The 26,511-nt window shown below is 45.7% G+C and overlaps 2 protein-coding genes across 11 annotated transcripts in view; one reads left to right on the forward strand and one right to left on the reverse strand.

The window, feature by feature from the left end:
* ZFYVE9 (zinc finger, FYVE domain containing 9) overlaps nt 1–12,679 on the forward strand; it is a 121,065-nt gene extending 108,386 nt beyond the window's left edge. For 2 of the 3 annotated variants that reach the window (XM_008577860.1, XM_008577922.1), the window contains exons 14-16: nt 5,575–5,680; nt 8,081–8,257; nt 9,743–9,904. In XM_008577860.1, the coding sequence (XP_008576082.1) occupies nt 5,575–5,680; nt 8,081–8,257; nt 9,743–9,904 (445 nt within the window). Of the gene's footprint in view, nt 1–5,574; nt 5,681–8,080; nt 8,258–9,742 lie in introns of all 3 variants that reach the window. The other variant, XM_008577792.1, reaches the window with a different exon arrangement.
* Nucleotides 1,276–25,199, reverse strand: CC2D1B (coiled-coil and C2 domain containing 1B). Of its 8 annotated transcripts, none has more exons than XM_008577358.1 (22): nt 24,984–25,199; nt 24,452–24,610; nt 23,925–24,050; nt 23,566–23,725; nt 23,178–23,377; nt 22,925–23,000; nt 22,694–22,804; nt 22,479–22,609; nt 22,129–22,201; nt 21,798–21,934; nt 21,259–21,376; nt 21,002–21,174; nt 20,486–20,611; nt 19,837–19,895; nt 19,633–19,749; nt 19,175–19,248; nt 19,011–19,069; nt 18,726–18,777; nt 18,150–18,249; nt 17,892–17,982; nt 16,565–16,694; nt 1,276–1,727 (listed from the first exon to the last, which is right to left on the reverse strand). In XM_008577358.1, exons 1-21 carry the CDS (start codon nt 25,080–25,082, stop codon nt 16,566–16,568), a joined length of 2,370 nt encoding a protein of 789 aa, XP_008575580.1. In that variant the 5' UTR covers nt 25,083–25,199; the 3' UTR covers nt 1,276–1,727; nt 16,565. The 8 variants fall into 8 exon arrangements, with proteins under 8 accessions (XP_008575580.1, XP_008575650.1, XP_008575516.1 ...); XM_008577428.1 differs by lacking the exon at nt 1,276–1,727 and adding an exon at nt 6,651–8,040; XM_008577294.1 differs by lacking the exon at nt 1,276–1,727 and adding an exon at nt 9,407–9,886.
* Between the last annotated feature and the right edge of the window lie 1,312 nt (nt 25,200–26,511).

Below are 26,511 nucleotides of genomic sequence, written 5' to 3' on the forward strand. Positions count from 1 at the left end.
CTCCTCTTGTGGCGTTTATTCATGGGCTGGGCTCTGGGTTTTGTCTATTGTTTACACTGGTGTTTTAGAGTTTTACTGAAAGCTCTGCCTAAGAGAAAGGACTGTGTTGAATGAATATCATAGAATTTTAAATTTCTGGTTTCTTAGCTTAATTTCTTAAGGAGTTTCTACGCATGTGTGTGTGTTTATATATATATTTTGGGGGGGAGGAGAAGAATTTGAGGTATTTTAATCAATTTCTTTTGAGGGGAGAAAGAGGGGAGGGGTTGATGAAACAAAACAGTCCCTCTAAAGTTTTTGAAATAATAGTAATACCTTTTATGATTTACAAAGTCTTTTATGATTTATAAAGCATTTTTGCTAACATTGTTTCATTTGATATAATGACAGATATTGTTATCCCCATTTCACAGATGAGTAAACAAGTACCAAAAGGCTAAATGAAGTGTCGAGTTCACAAAGCTAGGAAGTGACAGGGCTAGGACTGAAAACTACTTCCTTGGGCTTCAAATTCCAAACTTTTTCCCAATGTATGGCAACTCTATTCTAATAGTTCAAGCCAAAACCTTAGAGTCTTCTTTGACATTTTTCTTTCTTACACCCCACACCTAATCCAAGTAAATCCTGTTTGCACTACTTCAGAGTATATCCAGAATTGTACTACTTCTCACTACTTCTACTGCTGCCATCCTAATTAAAGCCACTATATCATTTTGTCTGGATTATTACAGTAGCCTCCTAATTGATTTCTTTGTCTTCTAGTGTTGGACACCTTCCCTCTGCCAACCCAGTATGTTTCCAATATAATAGCCAGAGTAATGTTAACTCTCTGCTCAAAACCTACCAATGGCTTCCAAAGTTATTTATGACCTATAAGGACCTACACTATCTGTGCATCCCTCTTCCCACCTTATTACCTCTCAGAAGCAACACTGGCCTTCTTACTTGAACACATCAACTGTACTTCTGCCCCCACACTTTGCACTTGCTGTTCAAATCTTTTCCAAAATGTCACTATCTCAGTAAGGACATCCCTGGTCAACCTTTCTAAGTTGTAACCTCTCAGACACTTTTCTCCCTCCCACTCCCAATATCTCCTATCCCCTTTCCTTGCATTCTATTTCTCAGTTGCACTATAACTCTCTAATATACAATATATTTTTACTTTAATATACAATATATTATACAATACTCTAATATACAATATATTTTTACTATAATATACAATATATTGTCCCTGTAATATAAGCCCCATGATGGCAGGGATTTTTGTCTGGCTTATTTATTGCTGCATCAACAGCACCTAAAACACTATCTGGCAACTAGTAGATACTTAAAAATATTGTTTGATTGAATGAATATGCCATACTTCATTGTATTAAGCTTTCTTCCATTCATTCATTTATCCATTCATCCATCCATCCATCCAGGTTATGTCAGGACTCTGTAAATACAAAGATGAATTCCACATGGTCCCCGCTGACAACTGGTTCAGTCTAGTTTTGAAGGCAGTTATAAATAAATAAGTGCATCAAAGTATGGAAGATACAGGTAGATAACTATATAGGATACAGTAATGATTTTTTAAAATGATAAGAGGAAGCTTGATAGAAGTTGTAGGCCAGTATTCAAGAAAGACTTCAGAGAGAAATGGCTGATGCTTGAGCTGAATCTGGTAACATGAGTAGGTATTTGCCATGTAGCTGTAGCAGAGCAGGCAGTCCAGTCTGAGGAGTAAAGGCAGACAGAGGGCACTTAGAACATGGCACACCAGATTTTTTTAAAATTTTGTTTGACTTCTGTTTTTGAACAAAAAGAAGCAATTTTTAATCAATGAATGTTTTTGCCTATTTTACAAATAACCCTTTACCTTCCTATTCTTCATTGGAAAATTTAATTTCAAAATAAGTTCATGTTTAATTCTCTTATTATAGTTGGAATGGACATGCTTATTAGGACAAAAAATGGATCTGAAAATCTGGTGCCATAAAGTATCAGTAACTGACAGTAAGCAGGTTGCCCTTTCCTGTAGCAGCTACTGGTGGCAGCTTCTTATAGAATGGGACAAGGACTAGCCAGGGAAGGCTTTCAAACTCAGGAGTCCACTTTGTAATGTATGAATTGAATGTCTCCCTGCTTGTCCTCAAATGTCAGGATATCTTCCCTCAAAGGATTCAAATCAACTAAGGATGCCATTTTTTGCAGTGCCAGTCATCATCCCAAAAGACACAGTTCCAAACATCATAATCCTGAATGTTGAAATTCTGAAAGATCAAAATCCCTAAAGTTTTAGGGCCAGCCTGTGGCTCACTTGGGAGAGTGTAGTGCTGATAACACCAAGGCCATGGGTTTGGATCTCTTTATAGAGATGGCCAGTTAGCTCACTTGGGAGAGCGTGGTGCTGACAACATCAAGTCAAGGGTTAGGATCACCTTACCAGTCATTTAAAAAAAAAAAAAAAAAAAATCCCTAAAGTTTAAAATCCCTTAAAATCACAATCCCAAAAGATCAAAATCCTGAAAATATAATTCTGGAAAAAATAATTTAAACATTCGTTAAAAGACATTTATGTACATTTTTGTTTTTTTAATTTTCTTTTTTACTGTCTCCAGTTTATCTTGTAAAGCTGGTTTACTTTATTTTTTTATTTTTATTGAAACATGATTGTACGTATCTGTGGGGTACAGCTTTGAATATCAATACCTTTGTACAATATGTGATGCTCAAATCAGGGTAGTATATTCACCATTATACAATGTAATCATCTTTTGTAGCCCTTTATCAATTTCTCACTAACTTTCCCCACCCATCCACCCACCACCATCACCACCACCACCGGTGGCCTCAGTTCTGTTCTCTCCTTTTGAAAATTCAGTGAATTATTGTGATTGTTCATTTATGTACATTTTTAAAAGGGGATTTGAGAAACAAAAACACAACAGAAAAAAACCCCCAGCCAGCTGCCAAAAATAAATAAATAGGAATAAAAACATGACCAGAACATTTCATAGGCCACTTTATACAATAAAATAGACAATAATAACATACATATTTTTGCAAGCATGAACATATACTAATGACAGCTGGATAACAGTTAAGAGCAGATGAATCATATTCATGAAAAAATAGGTCAAAAAACGAAATGTGTAAATCCCTATCTCTATGGTTGGTAATTGTGTGCACCTGCCTTTACAACTGCAGTCATCGGAAATACTATGATTGATGACCTGAGTCTTTTGATGAGATTGATAAAAAACTTCAATAGGTCTCCTCTACACATGCAGTCGCCCAAGGAGCCAAGATCTTGAGAAATTTTATCTTTCACAAATGCAGACGTACAAGGACATCTCTTCATTTATTGAAGTTGTTTCAATGTTTTTGCATACATGCACAATGCTTACAAAGTCAACATTGTGCTAATGCACTTCTGTGGAGTCAAATTTGCAAAAAATGCCTAAAACTAATTAGAACTCTCTAAAAATCTTTACATAATTTATACTTTCAGTATTGGAAATGATGCAAAGATGAAATACATAGCACAGCGAATTGTAAAAAATAATGCTGAAATCTTAAAATAGTGGGGGAAAAAAACTAAAAAAAGAAAACAAAAAAATTTGATGTATGAAGAAGTAGATTATGGGCAATTGCAGAGGTGACCCATAATAGCCAGCTGCCTTTCACAATCATTAATTATATTTTGAAGTTTTGCATCATGATGAATAGCTGTTTTTGTTTGTTTGTTTGTTTGTTTATTTGTTTGTTTGTTTCCTTTTAGGGCATAGCTCTTTTTGGAGAATACATTAATGTATTAGTCCATTTCTGTTGCTTATAATAGACTACTGGAAACTGGGTAACTTATAAAGAAATTAAACTAATTTCTCACAGGTTTGAAGGCTGGAAGTCCAAGGACCAGGGGCACATCTGGTGAGGGCCTTCTTCAGGGTGACTCTACAGCAACACAGGGTGTCATATGGCAAGAATGGCCTGAGCAAGAGAGCTAACGTCACTCACTCTCTTTATAAAGCCATCAGAACCATGCCCATGATAACTCATTACTTCATGAATAGATTAATCCATTCACGAGGGCATAGTCCTCATGATTCAATCACCTCTCAAGGTTCCACCTTTCAAGTACCATAATTGGATTTCCCACCCTCTTAACTGTTACAATGGAGATCAAATTTCCAGTACATCAACTTTTGGGGGATGCATTTTACCTATAGTAATTCATACTTTTCTATGTGGCATTGCTCTTTCTGAAATTTGGCTTTCAGAATTTCAACATTCAGGATTTTAATCTTTCAGGATGTGATTTTAGGGATTTTAGACTTTACAGATTTTAATCTTTCAGGATTTCAGCATTCAGGATTAGTGTCTTTTGGGATTATGGCCTAAGCCCCCTTTTTCGACATTGTTATCTGAGTTAGAAATTAAGTCTATATTGTTTAAATAATTTTTATTTGAGTGAATGAAGTTAATGTCTGATACTGAAATTTAAGTTAAATTTGACTTTTTATACATAGAGATTCAGGAACATAAATAGGTTTAAAAGTGGTTAGGAAGAGTTTGGAATCTTTGTGCCGATCATTTTGAATCCTGATCAGAATGAATGTGTATGTTCACATATTTATACTTGCTGTATTTTAGGGAGGAAAAGAATATCAAAAGTAGACTTTTTCTTCAGGAATCTAGGAGTAATAGTTTAGCACTTGTTATGATAGATACATAGATACTTGTTCATCAATCAGTTCACACCAGCATTGTCATAATTAACACACTTGGTCAAATAACTCTTAATGAACATTTATTATATTAAATATAATCTTTAGTTCCAAGCAGCGAGTCAGTACTGGGAATATAGCACACAGAGGTAAATGTATCATATTCCCTATCCTTCTGGAGATCATTTGTAAGGCAGATATGCAAACATGAAGAGTATAACATGATGAGTGTTATTTCAGAGTCAGGAGCAGAGTTATTTCAGAGTGTTATTTCAGAGTCTTGGACAACAAGATTGGGGGGGTCGCCATGTATTCACTGAAAGAATGGATGCTACGTTAAAGAGAACCTGCTCCTGGAGATATGGCTCCTTTTTGTATGTGTGTTGTTTGAATTATTTCAGTGCATAGGCCCTTTCCATGAGAGTCCTACTCAGGTACCTCTTTGTACAATGGCTTCCTGCTATGATGTGCTACACAGATGTATTCAGCAAAAGCACCCAATGTAATTAGTAGCAAAACTTCTGCATCAAGACTTGATAAGAGAAATGGATCCTCTGGGGCCAGCCCGGTGGCGCACTGCTACAGTGCGCCGCTTGGGAGCGCGGTGGCGCTCCCGCTGAGGGTTCGGATCCCACATACAGACCGGTTCCTGCTCACTGGCTGAGCGAGGTGCGGGTGCAACACCGAGGGTTGCAATCCCGTTGCCGGTCCCGGTCCGGTACGGGCGCGACACTGAGGGTTGTGATCCGTTGCCGGACACGAAAAAAAGACAAAAAAAAAAAAAAAAAGAAAAAGAAATGGATCCTCTAACTTCAAGAGCCACTTCTGTTTCTTTCCTTTGCCTTTATTTTAGTGTCATAAGTCCTATAGATGGGAAGTCCATGGAGTCTATAACAAATGTGAAGATATTTCATGGATCAGAGTATAAAGCAAATGGAAAAGTCATCAGATGGACAGAGGTAAGGAAATGAAATTCAGGATCCTTAACCCGCTTTGAGCACAACTTTTTGCTAGGCTGAGAGCCACATTCTGGGCTGTGTCTGGAGGATAAGAAAAAAATCTGTTCACCATTTCTATTTATTTACTATTTTGATGGCTGGCTAATACAGTGATCAAACCTGTTTTATACTCCAATTCCCTCTGATCTATTTTAGATCACTGAGAAGAAATGCCACCAAGTGCAGCCTGCAGCAATCTGATGTATCCTCGTTCCTGTGAAATAGCTTTTAGAGATTTATATGTATTGGAATTCAAGAAGGGTGCATCTCTGAATGATATATACCATCATTGCTTTATTCTTCAGAAAGCTGGGCTGGTTATGCTGCAGTTAACAATTAAAATTATTTCAGATAACAATCTCATGAAAATAGGCTTATTTCACCAGTAAGAAAACTAAAGCTCAGAAACTAAGTAACTTATCCAAGATTATAAGGTAAATAAGTGATGGCAGAATCCTGATTCAGGGCCAGCCCGGTGGCGCACTGCTACAGTGCGCCGCTTGGGAGCGTGGCGGCGCTCCTGCCGAGGGTTCGGATCCCACATACAGACCGGCCGCTCACTGGCTGAGCGAGGTGCGGGCGCAACACCGAGGGTTGCGATCCCGTTGCCGGTCCCGGTCCGGTACGGGTGCGACACTGAGGGTTGCGATCCATTGCCGGTCACGAAAAAAGACAAAAAGGAAATTAAAAAAAAAAAAAAAAGAATCCTGATTCAGACTTAGATCTAGCCAACTCCTAAGCTCTTTTCCACACTATATCACATTGCTCTTTAACTTGAAAACATTAGTAGAGGCTAACCTAGGAATGAGAGGAGTAGGGCAAGGGACCCTGTTTGTGTTCATATTATACAGATCAGAAAGTTTATTCTCAAAGAGTAAACAGGTAGATCCTAGGTCTCTTAATTGTTTTCGAACCTCATTTTTAATTGTTTTTGAACCTGTATAGATCTAATTTTAAGATCTCTAGTATTTTTTTCAGTTACTAGTCTTAATTTTTTCTAAAATTCTGTGTCTTCTAGCTTTTCCATTTTACATTTTACAAGAAACCAAGACCAAGAGAGGTTAAGTGTATTACCCAAGCTAACATAGCTAGTTCTTGATAGCACAGAGACTAGAATCTGATTCTCCAGTTCTTGGGCTGTTGTTCCAAGTGACTCATACTAGATACCAAGCTCCGTATTTCCATACGCAGCTAAGTAATTTTATTTGCTTGCTTTGTAATGATTGTCCGTTTGACACATTTTGAGCAGTGCAGAGTCTGGAACATGTAAAACTCTTTATACCTTATTAAGTAGTTTGATCTCTGTCTCTTCCTTTTGCTCCCCAATAACTCAGTGAGGTAGGCAGGCTACCCATCCTATTATGCAAATGAGAAAACAGGCCCCAGAGAGGCTGTGTGACTTTGTAACTTAGTTTCTAATGCCGGTTACTGGCAGAGCAGGGGCCAGAGTGCAGGTCTCTTGACTCCCACTTGAAGCCCTTTCCATCATTTCTTACTGCCACTCTCACCAGTGCACCCAGGCTCAAGGCTTCAGAGCTGCTCCCTCTGTAGTATTCTTAGTATAAGCCCCTTACTGAGCAGCAAGTTAGGGCTGGTATATATAAACATTGTGTATTTGCATTTTTTTAATCTTTTTTCTGCCTTTTTTACTTTTTACAATAACCAGAGAGGGCAGGTGCTTTCCATTTTACAGAGGCAAATTAGGCATTAAGTAGTCCTTTGACTAAAGGACTTGCTCATGACCCATCCTCTATGTGGACTAGGACTCGGGTCCTAGTTCCAAGTTTGCTGTGCTTCTTCCTGTGTGCAGTGCTCAGCTCTGTGCAAGTACACCGACACAGCTCTGGCCTTCACAGTGGCAGGGCCACATGATGGGACAAGCTCTGCAATAAGAGGCAGAAGACTTGGATTCTAGGTTTGGCCTGTGTCTCTAAGTACTTTTATGCACTTGAGTGAGACACTTCTCTTCTATGAGGAATCTATAAAGTGAAGGGGCTGGGTCTCATAATCTATAAGAATGTTCTCTTAGACTCTAAGATCATTTCCTAAGGAAACTGTTCACATGTAGGGATTACTTTTTAGAAACACAACATAAAAAAGGCCTTCTCGTTCTGAGGAGAATGTGCCATTAGGACCATGGCAGAGGCTTGCAGGGAGATAGGGCAGGCTGCTACTACTATCTGGTGGATGCAGAGACTGAGAAGCAGGGATTGTTTCTTGGGTATAAGACATCAGTGCTCTACTTTTCCTGGCCCAAGGACTATTCCGTTTCTGTCAGGTCTTCTTGCACATCTTGGAGATCCACTTGTTTCCTCTAAAATCTAGGCACAAAGTTAAAAGTTTATTTTCTTTGGGGAACAGGTGTTTTTCCTAGAAAACGATGACCAGCACAATTGCCTAGGTGATCCTGCAGATCATAGCAGATTGGCTGAGAATGTTGCCAAGGCTTTTTGCCTTGCTCTCTGTCCCCACCTGAAGCTTCTGAAGGAAGATGGAATGACTAAACTGGGACTACGTGTGACACTCGACTCAGACCAGGTAAGAGGGGTCTTAGGCAGCTTTCAAAGGTGGCCTTGGGCAGTATCTATTCTCTGACATGTGAGTTTTCCTGCTTCCACCCAGAGAGCTTAATTCTCCTGACCTCTGGCCTCGCCTCTAGTGGTAATATACCCAGATGTGCCACTTGGTCAGACTCTGTCAGAACCATTTGAACTGTTCCTTCTTCACCTGCATGTCTTCCAAGGAGCTGAAGGAGGAGAGTGTGGGATAAGGAGGGGAGTGCATGTAAAGAAGATCTGCCACCCCTGCGACTGGCATCTCCACTACCCTTTGAGACTCCCCAGCCCCACCCATCAGGAATCATTCTGCATTCCCTTAGAGGGAATGTCCCAAGCTGTCCGTTATCCTGTTGTTTTCTTAATACAACTAGAGCAGGCTTCTGCTGACTGGCCTTTGCAGATGCCCACGCCTTAGTAAAGTTTTTCTTACTGTTACCATTTTCATGCTAGTTAGTGAATAGGACTTGAGTTATTTCCCCATCAATTTTCCAGTGTCTCTCTCTTGTGGCTAGCACTCTAATCTCTCTACATCTCTTTTGGACTTTGGATGCTTATGACATGTCTCAGTGGTCCTGCTTTGGTGCTCACAAATTGCCAGACTTTTCCCTCAACACTTTAGCTTTGAGTCATTTAGAAAATGGTGTGTACTCAGCTTGATCACCCCTCCTAGCTGAGTATTAATTCTGCCCAACAAGTTGCTCCTGGCCTGCGTGCTTATGGGGAGAAACTGGTTCCTGAGCACAGTTGTGCCATTATCAGGGAATAATGCAAAATTATGTGTCTGGCTCTGTTTCCTGACTAGTCATCAATCAACGAGTATTTATTTTCTATTTAAGGTCTTGCCCAATCCTGTACTAAGCATATCAGGATAATACAAATGAAGTACCATGGTCCTTTCACGAATGGTACTGATAACCTGGCTGGAGAGAGAGACTTACCTCACATAAATCAACTAAAGAATAAGCAAGCTTTGTTCTGCTAAATGTGGGAGGGCTTAATGTTCTGCTAAATGCCTCGAGGACAGGGCGCCTGTTATGTTCATCTTTGAATCCCTGTGTGTGTAGGTGCTCAGAAAATGGTGTATGGATGAATGGATGGGTGGAAGAACAAATACTCAGTTACTGCTATGTTAATGAATGTACATTGTGTACGTCTCACTTTAATTTTCACAACCAAAGGTTAGGGCATTATTTCTGACAGTCCGTACCTCTCTGTTCACCTCCCCTTTCCCAGAAAACTAAGACCTTAACAGGTTAAGTGACTTGCCCAAGGTTTGACAGCTATCAAGTGGTCAGGATGAATACATGACAGTTCAGGGAAGAGGAGAAATTTGTATCCACTGCCACGTGTCTAGCCTATGGCCAAGAAGGACATCTCCTTTCCTGCTCAGCTTCCTTCACCCTCAGCCCTCTGGAGAGATTTTTGTGCAGTAACCACCTGTCATCCCTTTCTGTCTGTGGTGTAGGTTGGCTATCAAGCAGGGAGCAATGGCCAGCCCCTTCCCTCACAGTACATGAACGACCTGGACAGCGCTTTGGTACCGGTGATCCATGGAGGGGCCTGCCAGCTCAGTGAGGGCCCTGTCGTCATGGAACTCATCTTTTATATTCTGGAAAACATCGCATAGACAGAAGACTTTTTTGTTGTTGTTGTTCAGACCTGTTGCAACAGCACTCATACCCAAATCATTTGCACTTTAAAACTGGAAGATTAAGCTTTTGTTAACACTATCAGTGGGGGGAGGGGGGTGACTAGGGTGGGAATGGGGGTATGAGGAACAGGGGTGGGAAGGTGGGCGGTTGGGGGGACAGATGTTCTATAATTCTAAGTCTTCTATGCATTGTCCACCAAGAAGATCTGGGCAGCTTCTGTTACTGCACAACAGTTATGCTATCCTTGCAGCTAATTCCCTTCTCTTTAGACAAGAATTCTGTTCCTCTCTTAAGATATACTTATGGTCATGTGCTCAGAAATGCTCAGATGGGTACAACCATCACCAAGGGTGGGGTGGGAGGGCAGAAGGGAAATAAAAAATGAAGCATCAGTCTTGTACTTTTTGTACAGAATTGGTATAAAAAGAATTCCACAGTGGTCTTGTCCCAGTTACATCATAGCTGTTTAAGCAGAAGTCACACTTAGATTTTTGTTTTTACCAGATTATTTGTTGAAGTGAATCAAAGACCCAAAGATTTAATCTACTCTCCTAGCCATGAAGGGTAATATAAATAATAATATCAGTGTAAATGAGCTCATTTGGATAGCACAGCTGATTCAGGATCACTTGAGATCTGCCTGAGTGAATGGCAGGTACTAAACTGGGCCTTTGTGTGAAAGCCAACAGAATACACCTAAGACATTTTTAGTTACAATATACTACAGGGATTTAAAAAAACATTTTATTGAGAAATCATCTAAATTTCCCGGAAAGTTGCGAGTAAACACTAGGTACACTTCACCCAGTTTACCCAGGTTCACTTATTGTTCTCATGTAACATTTTGCCCCATTTATCATTGTTTCTCTTTCCCTTTCTCTTTCAAAAAAACTGAGGCATTTGAGAAGGCTATGTTGCATACGTCATAGCCCTTTATCCCTAAATATTTTAATGGTTATTTCCTAAAAACAAGGACATTCTCTTATATAACTGCAGGACAGTTCTCAACATCAGTCAAATTAGCATTGATGTGATACTTTATACTAGCATCTGCCCAATGTTCTCTCTAGCATTTTTCCTCTCTGGTAAACCTTCTAGCCTAGGGTCAGACATGGCATGTAACTGTTCTGACTTGCCTTTATCTTTTATGTCATTGATATTTTCGGTGGTTATACCACCCCCACCCCCCAATCCTGTTTATAATCAGAAAATACCTCATTTTTGAGTTTGTTTCTTAATAATTAGAATCAGTTTATGCATTCTTGACCAGAATCACTTGATATCCACGCACCCCTCATTTATGGTGGTAAATTTTGATCACCTGTTGTCCAGTTTCTCCACCGTGTATTTTTCCCCCTTGGAACTAATAACCAATATATGTAGAGACATTTCAGACCATGTAAATAAATATCTTGCTCATCAAAATGTCCCCTTAGATTTAGCATCCACTGATGTTCCTTACCTGCACTGATCTTTTACTAAGATGGCTGTAAGATGATTTTCCAATTGTAGCACACCCTCCATCTTTACCAGGAGCACTTGGTAATTTACTATAAGCAAAAGCCCTTCCTTCCTCTCTATTTATTCATTTAATTCATTTTCATTATGGACTCATGGTTTGTTCTTGGTTTTTTCTTAGTGGTTCTAATTCATTATTTTGGTGCACAAATTGTCTCAGCTTTGGCCAGATGGAGCCCCTTCAAACTGACTCCTACGTCCTTGTGACGTGCTACTACTATTTTGAACACTTCCTTTGATAGCCTAACATGCTGTTTCTAGTCTCACCTTGTGCTTACCCTGCCCCAGTCCTAGAGTCAGCCATTTCTCCAAGGAGTCCTGGTTTCTTTAATGGGAGTGCTATCAGAAACCAAGATCTGGTTTACCCATGGTACCTATAATGCACTCTGATCATTTTCTCTTCTGTTAAAAATTTTATTTTGGTCACAGACCAAATGGATTCCACAACCCAGTTTGAAAAATACTGCTCCAGGGCAGCTCACTACACTGTCACTTGCATCTTTTGAAAGCCCAGGCTGAGTGGAAGTTAATACCACTGCAGTAAAAGTACAGAACTAGTGCAGCCTCTGGGACAGTGAGAGGCCACTCCCCACTGGTTAGAGCTGGGCTTAGCACTCGGCAGTAACAGGCTGTGGAGTTGTTTGGGGCAGCAGCCGTTTTCCAGAGGCCCGAAGGCCTGGCCTGGAACGTGTGTCTAGCTAGGTTCATCCCTCTTTCTGTAGGATGGGGAGCTACATTCCACATCTTCCTCTCCAAAGCCTTTGCTGAATGGTGGCTGCAGAGGACTGTGATTTGTGACCTTTCCCATACACTCAGAGGTACTCAGAGCTTCTAAGGGGGAAAAAAAAAAGGTAAGTGCCCCTTAGCTCAACCAGCTTGTAAGGACTTAGAGCACTAGTTTATAAGGACTGGGCCCTGGGACTGCCACCCCACACACTTGACAGTAACAGGAAGCACTTGTTAAGAGGGGCAGGTATTTTTAGTGAAATATCTAGCTTAGTCTAAATATACTTCAGAAGTTTGGAGCTTCTACAAGGACTGGTCCTGTTTTCCTATGGTTTATCTTCCTACTCAGCCATATACATCTTGCTATTGTATGTATTATTCTGGATCATGCAAGCTTGGTAATTCTCCCACTAAGGACAAACTTTGACCTTGTATAGTCAGGTCCATTTTCAATTGCATAAAATATCTTTTATGTTTAGTAAAATCATCTTGTGGAATTGGGCATAGAACAGCCACGGCTAGTTTCTTTCCTTGTTTATCTGTACTTTTATACAATATATATTGTAAGAATTATATAAAGTGAAGGGCTGAAACATCATATTTCTAACTAGGCAAATTTTTCTAGGATGTAAACTTAAAAAAGACTGAGATATAGAGATCTTTCCAAACCAAAGTGGAATAGTATCACCATTCTGGTAATTTATTACAACTTAAAAAATTATTGAGGGCCGGCCCAGTGGCGCACTTGGTAGAGTGCGGCGCTCCCACCGAGGGTTCGGATCCCATATAGAGACCGGTCCACTCACTGGTTGAGCGTGGTGCAGGCGCGACACCAAGGGTTGCAATCCTGTTGCCGGTCGCGGTACGGGCACGACACCGAGGGTTGCGATCCCGTTACCGGTCACGAAAAAAGACAAAAAGGGGAAAAAAATAAAAATAAATAAAAAATTATTGAATACTTACCGAATTCTAAGCAATGTAATTTCTCCATTTTTTTTTGTTTTTTTTGACTGGTAAGGGGATCTCAACCCTTGGCTTGGTGTTGTCTGCACCACGCTCAGCCAGTGAGCACACCGGCCATCCCTAAATAGGATCCGAACCCGTGGCCTCGGCGCTCCCAGCACCGCACTCTCCCGAGTGAGCCACGGGGCTCACTCTCCATTTATTTTATTGTATTTTATTTTTTTTTTTGTCTTTTTGTCTTTTTCCGTGTCCGGCAACGGATCGCAACCCTCAGTGTTGCCCCCGTACCGGACCAGGGACCGGCAACGGGATTGCAACCCTCAGCGTTGCCCTCGCGCCTCGCTCAGCCAGTGAGCGGGAACCGGTCTGTATGTGGGATCCGAACCCTCGGGCGGGAGCGCCGCCGCGCTTCCCAAGCGGTGCACTTATCCAGTGCGCCACCGGGCCGGCCCTCACTCTCCATTTATTTTTATCATCACTTTCTGAGGACCTACTGGACTCTAGGGCTATGGGATTTTTGCCTGTGTAGGTTCCCATATCCTGTTTTCCCCCATCCACAGTGTCTCCTGAATACTGGTGGGCCCAAAGTTTCCAATTAAATTTACCTCTGTCATAAGTGGCCATGTGGGAATAATGTATGCATTTCACAAAACAAGCTATCTGCTGAACACTGTTTCTGGAATTAATAAGTTTGTGATGTTGGTTTTTTATTTTAATAATAATGCTAAAATTATAACCTTAATAATAGTAATGGATTTTTAGGGATTGTACACATAGCCAGAAGGGCAAAGGAGTAGAGCAGAAATAATGATACCCATTTTAGAGCCTGGGCAGCTGAAGCCCAAAGAAAAAATCCTTCTGTGATGGAGGTGGACCAGGTGCAAGCCCCCTGGACCTACCAGTCTCAGCCCCATGGTTTCATCCTAACAGTAAGCAGCTGCCCTTACTTATTTGGAAAACAAGTCCTCAAAATTTGGAAGCAACAATGCAGGGTTCGGAATGGTGCTACGAGAAAGGAAAAATAATAAAGTCACAAAAGAATCTTTTAATTGTGAGCAAGAATTCCTGATTCTAAGATAAAGTTCTTCCATATTTTATTCAGCAGCCATTTAATTAATTAATTTAGAAGAATGTCTGCACTGCACTAAATCAAAGAATTTAAAATTTAAAAATGATTTGGGTCATGACTGGTTCCCACCTTCTCATGAGTCACTAATCTCCAATGTTTGGTTACTGTATTTGAACAAATCTTAGGACAAAATGAGGCTGGGGCAGGCTCCTCCCCCTGCCAGTGACCCACACATGCCTTAGCTACAACAAAGACCTTTTAAGAACTTCAGTCTCCAAGTCCAGTGGGTGGCTTTGTCTTGCCTCCCTCAGCTTGGAGGGTCTGTTTTTCAAAAAGCAAATAGCAATGAAGCAGACTGAAATGGGATGGATTGTAAAGGAAAATCTTTGGAGCCATAGGAAACTTCCTGTTGAAGTTTCCAGTAGAGGCTGGAATTTAGGAATTCCTAGGGCTGGTTGGAACCTTGGAGGATAGCCACGGGGGTCCTTAACCCTCTTACTAAGCACTGGGTTGAATGCACACCCCAAGGGGAAGACTACTTTGGGTCAGGAACTCCTCTTTGCTCTAGGCCATCTTATGAAGGCTAACAACCTTCCTTTTCATTCTAGACCACTGCTTGTTTGACAAATACATGTGACTGAAATTAAGTGTTAAATCTCACATCTGTGGAAGTTAGGGTAGCTCACTTATGATAGGTAAGTAAGACTGGCCAGAGAGCTCTTCAAAAAAAGTCAGTTGTTTGTAGTTCCTGCTCTATTACCCACTAAAAGCTCTGCTCTTAATAGCAGGGAGGCACGGTCCAGCCCTATTATCCTTGAAAAAGATACACAAAGCCCAAACCCTGAGCTGTGCTTATGCAGTACTATAGTGATCAGTAAGCTGAAATTATGTGCTTCACTTATAGCCTTTTAAATGATCTTGAGGAATGCTTTGTTGATCTTAGGTTATTGCTTCAAATAAGGGAAAAAAAGATGTGTTTATTTCTAAGAAATGTAGAATATTGCAGTTTTTGAATATTAAATCTATTACAACTACAAATCCCTTCATTGTCTCCATCCATTCAGAAAAACAAAGTCAAAGGAGAATTCTTGGGAAAGAACTGAGGGATAGCTCCAGGTGATCAGCTGAAGAAGAGAGGCTTGCCTTGCCCTCACTCAAAAGAGGAAGCCATAGTGGCAGTTTCTGTCAGTAACAAATGTTATTGCTACTCTGGCTTAAAAAGTGACAGGGAGCAGGGCTTTTGTTTAGGACCTCGATGGTCACTCTGTGTGCAGAGTATAAAACTGCTACAATGAATTAAACCTAGTTTCTTAAATAATAAAAATGGCTACATAAAATTTTATATATATATATATATATATATATTTTTTTTTTTTTTTTTTTTTTTTTCCCTTTCCCCAGTTAACAGTCTTTTATCTTAGGTGCATGGACCAAACCCAAGATATACCCTTCCCCTAACTTCCCACCAAGTAGTACCAAAAATAACTTTCCTCTTCCACTAAGTATGTTGGGAAGCAGGAAGGCTAGTGCAGCAGCTGTCAGGAATCAAGGCACAGGCAGAGCTGGGATAAACGGAATTGTCTGGGACAGGCTGTCACCCACTGGAGTCATGGAACCCTTCCCCCACCCTAAGCAGGGGAGGTTCACGATCACCCTCAAGTTCTCCCATCCCCTACAGTTAAATCTTTTAAAGGCACATCCAGAAATGGTGCAACTGGGGGCTGGGGTAAGCTGCACACAGTTGTAGGCTGGGGTTAAGGAGCTACAGGACTTCATGGCACAGAGCAATGAGGGTATCCTTGTCTTCACTCAGACTGGGGGGTGGGGAGGTTGGGGGAGTTGGAAGCAGTAGGGAGAAGGGCTCCTAGAATCCAGCCTGCTTCTATGGAGGCCAAGAGGAGCCAGCAACAGGAAAGACCAGGGTTGTGGTCAGTAGTACATGTATAGGTCTTTGGTGCTCATGTAGCAGCATCTGTCTTATGTACAAAGGCTTTTGTAGCCATCAAAGCTGGGAAAAGTAAGCTCCTGCACACAGTTGCTGGCATCACTCCTCTCCCAGTGCTGACCATTTGCTGCACAGAGGCACAAAGCACAGGGAGTGAGTCTAAACTGCCGTGAGAGCAAATAGGTTTTAGAAAGAGTTTCCTGAAGATAGTTAGTTACCATCCCTCCCCAGTTCTGTTGAGGAACATAAGAAATAGCCCATGAACTCTATCCAACAGTTTTGCCTCTTGGTATTCATCAGATGAGAAACTCCTAGTCTTTCTCCCCAGATAGGAGTTGAATAAGAGAAGAGTCTCTGTGAGGCCCTGACTGAGAGCAGGGGGCAGAGGTTCTGAGGGCCCAGAGAGCTGCCCACCTCACAGGCCCCTGGGCTCAAGGACCAGCCAGTTCTCGGTGACCATCTGCACGTCCTGGCCGCTCAGAGGCTCCCGCAGTCTCACCTTCACCTCCAGCTTCCCCCCAGTTGGCTTCCTGCCGTCCAGCACCTGTGAGGGCCAACAGAGAAAGAGATGGTAACTGAGGGGACAGAAGCTGAGAGCAGGCAGGCCCTGTACTTCCAGGAAAGGAGTGAGAGGAGCTAAGGCTGGTATGAACACAGAAGTCTCCATTCATGACAACCCTGCCTTCCTGCTGCTTTGGGGCAGTGGTGGTTGTCTTAGGTAAGTCTTACAAAAAGTGATATATAAATCTAGGTAAGCATCAGTGCTCTGACTGAAGTAGAGATGAAAAACCTAGAGTTCTGCCCACTCAGTTTTACCCTCAATCTCCATGGCAGCTCCTAGAAGAAGGAGCAGCCTGAAAGTCACTGAGCCCAAACCCTCTCTTCACAGATGGCCCGGAGAGAGGTGGATGACTGTGTGTGGAGAATCAAGACTAGAACCCAGACCAAGTGTTCCTTCCCACCCACCATATTACCTAACCCTCCTCCTGGACAGGTGCAAAGCAGAGCAACAGGCCCAAGAAGTCTGACCATTCTCCATGGGGCCAAGACAGACTGCACCCCAGTTAAGAACAACTCCTGCAGGCGGGCAGCGGGTAGGCTGTAGTGGGGAAAGCTCCAGCCTACAACGGCATCGGTAAGGGCCTGGTCCTAGCTTTGCCAGAGATTCACTGTATGAATTACTAACCTCCCTTTCCTCTCTGGCCTAAGTTTCCTCATCTGTCAGAGTTAAGCTCTTAAGAGTCCCTGCCTGTGCAATCCTATGAGTTCATGGAAGCTTAAGGAGCTATCTGGGGGCCGATTCCTGAGCACAAACTAGCTGTATTCTGGTGGGTCACTGATTCTGAAATACCTCATCAATTTTAGGTCTGAAGCTTGTTCCATTTCATCATGCTGTCAGACAACTGTCCTAACCATAACCCCGCCCCCAGAAACCTAGGCATCTGTGTGCCAAGCTGAGAAGTGATCAGACCCCTCAAAGGTCTTGTCTCATCCATCACCCTTGGGAACTTTTTAGTGGCCCAGAGTGTTATGAAAAGAATATAGCTACTATGAAATTTTCTCAAACCTTCTGAACCTCTTCTTCTGTGAAATGGGGATACCACCTGCTCTATCTACAGCACACTATGGACAACTTTAAATTAAGTAATGGACACAAAAACCTACAATAGAGACTGGGATTCAGTGAATATTGGCACTTCTCTTACCAAGTCTTCTGCCTTGCCCACCCCTTGGGCCCTACCTCCACAATCTCTCTGATCTCACACTCATTCTCCAGCCGCTCCAGTTTCAGGTGTGCTGTGCCAACAAGCTTGTCACTTCTGAAGAAGGATCTGGGGAGACAGGAGGCAGCAGAGGACTGGACTGGGCAGGGAAGGCAGGAATGAACTGGCTGAACCCAGTGCAGGAAACCTGAGTAGTAGCAGGGGCAGCCGCAGTGACAGAAATGCTATTCCTTTCTCCCAGGCCACATTGGCATTGTGACTGACAGGAGCCTTACCCTTTGTGGAAGATTTCAAACTTGATTCCTTTGCTTTGAATCACCCTTCTGAAGCCCCGGTGATTTCGGTTGATGTTTAGTTTGAAGAGTTGATCAAATTCTGTAAGAGGCAGAGAAGGCAAGGAAGTGCTTGGCTTCCAGGGACTTCCTGTGGAAGTGGAAATGGAGGCCCTGGGCTCACTTCCCCTCTCAATTTCTCTGCCTGCAATTCAGGGTGACTGCCACCAGAGGAGAAGAGAGCATCTAAGGCCTGGCCTTGGAAGCAGAGTGCATTTGTACTCTTGTTACACACAGTTTATAACCAAGTGGGAAGGACTTGGAATTTGGAGTAAGGATTCTTGGGTTCAAGTCCCATTTCTACCACCTCTTCACTATAAGCCCCTAGGTAAGTCCTTTTACATCTCTAAGCCTCAGTTTCCCCAACTATATATTAGAAGTGTTAATAGTACCTGCCTCTATCTCCCAAGTTGAGTGGACCAAGTAAGATAATATACCTGACAGCACTTTGGAAACACAAGTCCTGCCCACATAAACAGAGTGATACGGAGGAGAACGGGGCCCTCATGTGGTCCTCACCTGGAGAGTTTGTGTTCTTCACCACAGCTGTTTTGCTTTTTTGAGCCTGGTCCTAAAGCAGTGAGAAGGGAGAGAAGTCAGGACAGCTTATAAAAACAGAGATACATAGGTCCAGGAACTCTGGCCTAAGTCACTGTTGAGGAAAGGGACCCCTGTAGAAAATGGGTCTGAGGGCCTTCAAACCTCTCCCTATAGCCAGTCCTCCCAGCGATGGGGAGAAATTGAGCACAAGATCCTGAAACTAAAGATGGGGTTCAGAGGATCCTACCTCTACCTGAACCTCACCGAGTTAGGGTAGTGAAATTCAAACCGCACAAAAGCATCCAAGTCATCGGGGGTCACCCCTGTGAGGGAGAAAAGGGAGTCGAGTTAGAGTGGACAGGAGCCCAGTGCTTGGAGTAGAGTGTCTGGGCAAGAGCCTCCTTGTGTAGGGGTGGCCCTAGGGTTACCTGGAGGGGCTGGCAGGTTCATTCCCCGGACAATGATCAGATGCATTTCTGTGCTGTTGAGTTCTGAGAAGATCCTATAGCCAAGGAGAAAGCAGAAGAACTCAAAATGGAGGACAGTAGTGGAACAAGGTCCTCTCTTCCAGTGCCTGCCTGCCTGCCCAGCTGAGCGCTGACCAGGAGAGAGGGCCCAGGGAGGAAAATCTTGTCTCAGCTAAAAGCGGCATAGCTCGTATGCAGACCTTGGTCTCTGACTCCTGGTCCAGAGCTCTTCCCACAGCAACCACATAGCTCTGGGCTCCTCACCAGCAGGTGCCGTGTCCTACTCTTCACTGGCCCCAGTGCCTACAGCAGGGCCAAGCCTGGGAAGTCTCACTAAAGGGACAGAAGCCTCCAGCCTCAACTCCCAGATCCTTGCCCCATCCCTGCATAGAGCCACTGTTTCCCTTCAGCTTTGGCACCTCACAGTCTGGAATGTCTTCAACTCAAAGTGGTGGCTGGGAGGGTCGAGGCCCTGGGCCTGGGCCAGCTGTAGGATCTCAAGCTGTTTCTTGCGGTCCTGAGCAAGTTTCTCAAACCTGACAGGGATGCGTACACACGTCAGCATGGCAGGACTTGTTTTCTGCTCCCCATCTCACAAACCCCAGCCCCAGCCCTGCACTTACCGGGTAGTCTCAGCCACATTGCCCTGGTGCATGAACTGCTTGGAGAACAGCAGGCACTTCTGAAAATAGGAGCCCAGAGTGACTTCAGAACCCAGAGCAGGACCCGCCTCACTTGGCACTTAAAGCCTGACTTCTCAAGCTCCAACCTTCCTTTGTAGCCTCACCTCTCTCCTTCCCCAACACATACCCCAGGGACACACTGTTCCCAAGCCCCACCACACTTTTCTGCCTAAACTTTTGCTCTTTCCTCTCCTCAGAATAGTCATTCCACAGAATTCACTTATCAAACTTCTATTCTTCTTCAAAACCTAATTCAAACATCACCTCAGAAGTCAGACTTTCTAGAAGAACAAGCAGCAGTTCAGACAGATGCATACATAAGTATACATGTATATCTATCTCCCCTCCCATCTACTAAGTCCTTTCCCTTCCACTCGGTTTGAACTTTGTAACCACCCTGAAAGAAAGGTATTATCATCCCATTTTACAAATGAGGAAAATGTGAATCAGAGAGAAGTAACCTTCCTAAGTTTACACAACCATTAAGTGGAGAATTTGAATCTAGGCCTGTCTGGTCAGAGCCCCACACTTTTCCCCACAGGAGGCAGTGGGCACTGAAAGGGGAGGAATGGACAAGTGACCAACTGACCTCATGTTGCTCCATAAGCATTTTTTGTAACTGGGCATACACCTCATCAGCCTTCTGGCAGTGTCGTAGGTCTTCATGGTGGATGAGGATGAAGTCACCCTCCTCATCCGTTAAAGGTGAAGGCACCTGCCCAGGTCACAAGGCCCCTCGGGCCCCAAGAGTCAGATTATTCCTCTACTGAGCCCCAAAATTCAGGAATCCAAACTAAGTATTTCTTCAGTGATGGGAACTAATCTCCAGTGATGGGAACTCACACCTTCTACTCTATCACAGGCTGCTGGAACACTCTGCCTCCCACTGGCCTTGCCGTCTCTGACCACAGCAGCCCACCCTCCCTTCCCCTGGTCTCTCTTGGGGCCATAATGCAGAGAGAGGCATAAGCAAAAGGCTCTCTCCCAGATGACACTACATCCTATCCAAATCCCACCTCCTCCCAGACGCTGCCTTAGTTCACAGACCTGCCTGTGAAGCCTGCCACCATCTCCTCTGCCTAATGTTTAACCATGTACAACTCACCTTGGAAAGGTCAACAGGTCGGCCAGCTCGGGCCTGGGTGATCTGAGCCTCAAGACATTTAGCTACCCGCAGATGGGCTTTGGCCTGCTCCAGGTCCTGGCCCCGTTTGGCCTGCAGGGCTGCCCGCTGGTACTGTAGTTTCCGTGCCTCTAGCAGTGCCAGCTGCTCCCGCACTGAAGAGAGAGGGCCACTGGTTAGGGCCATGACTGCCCCTCTCTAGACCCTCCACTTCTCCATCCTGTTTGTCCCCAACTCACCAGATGGACTCAGTGACTCCTTAGAACTCAAGGCCTTGGGCTCAGTCAGGGGCCGGGATGAAGGGACCAGAGGCTGCACCGGCTTCTTGGCCTCTGGGGCCTGTGCTGGGGGCTCACCCTGCAGGTGCCCAGGAGGCTGTCACAGGGGATCTGTTCCCCACCCTGGCCGTAGCAATTCCCAGACTTGGGTGCTCTTCCTAACGCTGCACTAACCATGTGACCTGAATGGCTTTCTCTCCTGGGCCGTAAAAGATCTGAGGTAGAAGCCACCTGAAAAGCTCTCTGATCTAATCTTCCCAATAGGAGAGAGCAGGGTAATGGGGATGAAACCTGGGCTCTGAAGTCAGAAAGGCCTTGGTTTGAATCTTAACTCTGCTATCTCCTAGCTGGGTGACCGTGGCCAAGTTTTTCCGCTGTTAAGTGGAGAAAAGAATACGTACCTCACTTGCTTATTAGTATGGACAACAACAGGGTCTGGGTTTACCCCTCATCTGCTGTTTCCCCCACCAACCCCTGGAGTCTTGGGCCCTCAGCCAAACCTCATCCTCATCCTGGTCTTCATCTGCCAGGACTGTATCCTCTGAGGAGACTAGTTTCTGGGCAGCTGCCAAAGTCAGAGCCACTGCATCATCCTTGGTGCCCACAGTGGGTTCCAAGCCAGGGATGGGGGGAAATCCTGGGGAAGAGAGAGACAAAGCTGGGAGGGGGTGGAGTAGCCTCAGGGAGGCACAAGACTGCCATGGGCCCTGTCTGGCTCTGCCTGGGCATGGCCAGGATGGGTGGCTTCCACAGGGTAGAGGTAGACACTTGAAAATCATTTCCCCAACCCTCCCTTCTTGTTCAGAAACCTCCTCATAGAGCCCCACTCACCTGGAGGCACTGGCAACGCAGCAAAGTCAACTTTCAGTCCTGCTTGGTGTGCTCGAATAGCATCTTGATATTGCTGCAAGGGAAGGAAGGGGGAACCTGTGGTGGGCAGCAGTCCACAAGCTCTGTGCCCTCCATGACACGGAGAGGCAGGGAGAGGAAGACTGACGGACAGATGGCAGGTCTTTGAGAAAAAAGAGCCCCGAGACAGCAAGAGCTCCACGGAGAGAGAGGAACAGACAGACAGATGAAGACTCAGAAATGACCAGGGATAGCTAGAGGAGCCGAGAGAGAGTAGCAAGCTTGGGAAAGGGGCAAACACAGGCCAGGGGGTGGCACGGCCATGGGCCCACCTTGGCAATGCGCTCATGCATCCGGGCCTTGCGCTCATCCCCACTGCCCCGGGCCTGGGTGCCCGCCTCACGGTACTTGTTCAACCTCTGCTGCAGGGCATCCAGCACCGTCTGTGGCTCTGTCGGGGCCACTTGAAGTAGGGGGAGGAGAGGGAGTCAGCTCTGCCTGCTCCTCCCCTGGTCCCCCCTCCACAGTACCCCCCGTCCTGTCCTACCTGGAGTTGCTGGGATATCAGAGGCCATCACTGGCTGCACTCGCTCCACTGCTGGGAGTATAACTGAGGATGCTGTGGGGGCCTTCGAAGCCTGTGGAAGGAGCTTCAGATCTGGGAACCCAGAGCAGAGGTGCAGGTGGAGGTGCCTGGCCAGGCTCAGGCCTGATACTCCTCCCTAACCCCAACCCCAACCCCAGCCTGAGCAGAACCCCTGCCAATTCCCAGACTTACCTTCAGGTGCCGGGGGCATGGCACTCAGGTCCACAGGCTGCCCCTTTTGCAGGGCCTCCAGGACAGCACCAAATCTCTGCAGTAGTAAGAAAACCAAGTGTGGATGTAGCCAGGGAACCCCAAAACCATGGGCTGAATCAACTCCCCCTCAGGCCAATTCATTCAAGCCAAATCCAGCTCCCTCTCTGAATCTTAGTTTTCCCCATCTGTAAAATGAGGGGTGGGCACAGGACTTCTGAGCCAGATGTCATACCTTCCCAATCCTCATGAGCTCTTGCGCACGGTCCAGATCTCCAGCCCGCTTGGCACTGAGGGCAGCCACTTTGTACTCTCTCTGTCTGACCAGCAACAGGTCCCGTGGGTCTGGGTCTGAATCAGGCAGGGCAGAAACACAAGGACTGCCCAGGAGGCTTGTCTCACATTGGGAGGGGTTATCTACAGGGAAACAAAAGCCTACAGAGAGGGCATGAGGATCAAAGAAGAAGATGCCTGCTTTGGGTTCCCAGTACCCACAGGCCTTGCTGGCTGGAAGAACTGTTGTGGGAGGTGTGGCTGGTGACAGTGGATAGTTGCAGTCCAGGGAGGCAAGCCATGGGCTCTGACCCTGGGAACTAGGACAGGATGTGGATGTCCCCAGATACCTGACTCCATGGCAGGGGGAGCAGGGGGTTCTGCCTCAGGGCTCCTGTCGGCTGTTTCCTGGGAGGTCGGGGGCCTCTTGCCCAAGGCCACTGGAGGTGGTATCTCATCCTCATTGATCCTCCTGCCTTTCCTTACAGCGGCTAGCTGGGACTCCAGAGTCTGAGGGAGAGAACTAGTCCAGAGACCCAGCCAGCCATCTCGGCCCGGACCCTGCTCTAAGACAGGCCGGGGATTCATCACCTCCACAAGTCTAGTGGGGAGGCCACCCCCAACTGGTGCAACCTCCTCCTGCTGCCTGTCCCCCAGCCCCATAAGCCCCGCTGCCCCCAGCCCTGCCCTCCGGCCCAGCCTGACTCACCTTCAGGCCACGCTCACAGCGCCTGGCTTTGGCTGCTTCACCTGCCTCCTTGGCACTGGCCGCAGCCTCCCGGTAGTTGTGGATCCGTTCCTCCAGCAAAGCCTGCAGCCCCCAAGGCCCTCCAGCCTGCAGATACTTCAGCTCAGGGCCTGGCCACTCGAGGGCCACTGAGGCCCTTGGAATTCCCTCCCTGTGAGGAAGCTGCCCCAGAAGATGAAGCTAAAGAGCCTAAAAGCCTCAAGGTGGGAAGCAAAGACTCATTGGAGAGGCCAGAGGCCATGTCACAAGCAAATACAGAGGCCCAGTAAATGGCTTTGAGGGGGGCCTGGGAGAACAGAGAGGTCTTTGAGGCCCGCCCGCCCGCCACAGAGGAGATTTTCATGCTCAGTTTCTGCTTGGGGCAGCTGCTGGGGGAAGAGTCCTGGAAATGGTTACTGCAGTCTTGCTGGGCAAGCCATGCTACATGCATGTTACACATGGACATGCAGGAGCACGGAAGGCCCACAGGACCCTCCTACAGAACCTACCTGAGCCACTGGGACTGAAGCCGTTAGGAGGGCTGTCTGCACTGGAGGGTCAATGTTTTCCTGTCCCTTCTCCTTCTCAGAGACGCCTGGGCTAGCTGCCTCATCGCCATCCAGGGGCCCAGCCTCCTCATCTGCACCCAGGACCTCCTGCAGCTCAGTCTGGGGAGACACAAGTCTCAGGAGCTTGGGGGCTTCATGGCCATACCTATGATAGGACCTGAGAATTAAGTACCCTCTCCCCACAGCAATATTTCAGTCACTGTGCCTGAAAGTCCTCTTTACCAAAACACTTCTTTAATCTGGCCACGGATAGCCTTGAAAACAGTGAAGACTCCAAATCTGAGAATCCCCAACTGCAGAGCTCAGACCAGATGTCAAAGGAGACGTCTCACTATACAGTCAGGAAGACAGGCCCAGGAAGGGCAAGGCACTCACACAAAGTCAGAGAACACAGAAGGACAAACCCCAGGCCTCCTCTCCACAGGCCCAAGCTTGACCGCAGAGCCCTTGGAAACCAGCCTGGAAGACGCACCAGTAGGTCTGCATCCTCCTCCAGCTGTTCTTCCTCCTCCTCCTCCTCCTCCTCCACATCCTGCATACAGTCTGCTGCCAACTTCTCAATGTGAGCCATGGGCAGGGGGGCTGGGGGAAGAGGGTCACAGAGGGTCAGTGTAACTCAGATAAGGTCCAGAACGAATAAAGGAGGGTCTTCAATCCATTGTATCAGGGGATACACCCAGGCAGAAATCCCCCTTCCCTCCCATAGCAAAATCCCACCTGGAAAACTGCTCTTCCTTTATGACCCAGCTCAAAAGACCCTTGTCAGGGAAACCTTCCTGGGCCCAAAAAGAAACAATCTGCTGCTTTCTCTGCACTTCTGCCTATAGGAGTTATTCACAGACATATCCTTCCATTCCCCCCAACCACACCTTCCACCTCTCTAAAGATTTCTAAATCCCAACTGACCTTCACAACAGTTCTGCAAGATGGATAATGTTATCCCCATTTGATTTGATTTGATTGATAGACTGATTGATTTTGGCAGCTGGCCGGTGGAGAGATCCCAACCCTTGAACTTGGTGTTATCAGCACCACACAATAATAACCAAGTGAGCTAGCCAGCCACCCATCCCCATTTTATATATTGAGTAAACTGAGAACTACCAACATTCATTTTCCTACCACTACAATCCTAGTCTAACCCCAAAACAGGGCCAGACCAGTGAGCCCTTTCCCAGGTCTTCCCACTGTCCTCAGCTCAGGGGCACATGGGATGGGTGATGGTTCTCTCTGAGGGTTCCTGGTGGGAAAAGAGTAAGATTTAGACCCCCTGATCCTCCCAGGCCTAAGGTCTCTGTCCTCGTCCAGGCTGTGGAGGTAGATTTCACATATTCATTTGACACAATTTCTGTGCACTTACTACGTGCCCAATTCAATCCATGCTAACCAGGCCCCTACTCTACACCAGGCCCTGGTTAGGGCTAAGGACAGAGGCTGAGTCAGCCTGAGAATCAGACTTGCCCACAATGGTGATGGGGCAGCCTGGGGTGGGGGAAGGGGGGTAATGGGGGGAGTGAGCTCCCCTCACACAGGGTTACATGTAAGTAGGGTGAGATGGCCTCTTGGAGGAGTGCTGCAGAGGGACATAGATGTTAGAAGGACCAGGGGATCTGGCTGGCTCCTCCCAGCTGCCAGGCAAGGACCCTCTTGAGCCTTCACTCATCTGGTCCCAGCACCAAGCTCAGCCCAGTGTTGCAAACTGACCTTGCCCGTTGGGTGCTGGCTTCCTGCCTGTGGTCCCTGCTTCCCCAGTAAGAGTCAGCAGCTCAGCCTCCAGGTCCCCATCATCTTCAGTCTCATCAATCCCTAGCAGCATGTCCTCAGGGCTGAACTCCACAAACAGCCCCAGCTGAGAGCAGAGAAGGATTCTTAGGAACCACACAGTAAAGCAGGATGGAGCCAGCCCCAGAGCCAGACGTGCGGATTCCAATGCCCCAGTCATTAGCCTCTTTAGTCTATTAGGCCCGATGTGCAGAAAGGGAAACTGAGGCCTGCAGCAT

This window comes from Galeopterus variegatus, unplaced genomic scaffold (assembly GCF_000696425.1).
Source record: "Galeopterus variegatus unplaced genomic scaffold, G_variegatus-3.0.2 Scaffold6, whole genome shotgun sequence".
NCBI classification, from domain to species: domain Eukaryota; kingdom Metazoa; phylum Chordata; class Mammalia; order Dermoptera; family Cynocephalidae; genus Galeopterus; species Galeopterus variegatus.

Excerpts from the sequence above, each read along its gene's own strand:
- CC2D1B (XM_008577358.1), bottom strand. The coding sequence starts at position 25,082 with ATGGCTCACATTGAGAAGTTGGCAGCAGACTGTATGCAGGATGTGGAG. Across the intron at positions 19,750-19,836 it reads AATGTGGCTGAGACTACCCG|GTTTGAGAAACTTGCTCAGG; the intron begins GTAAGTGCAGGG and ends CATCCCTGTCAG. Across the intron at positions 19,070-19,174 it reads GAACCTGCCAGCCCCTCCAG|GGGTGACCCCCGATGACTTG; the intron begins GTAACCCTAGGG and ends TCTCCCTCACAG.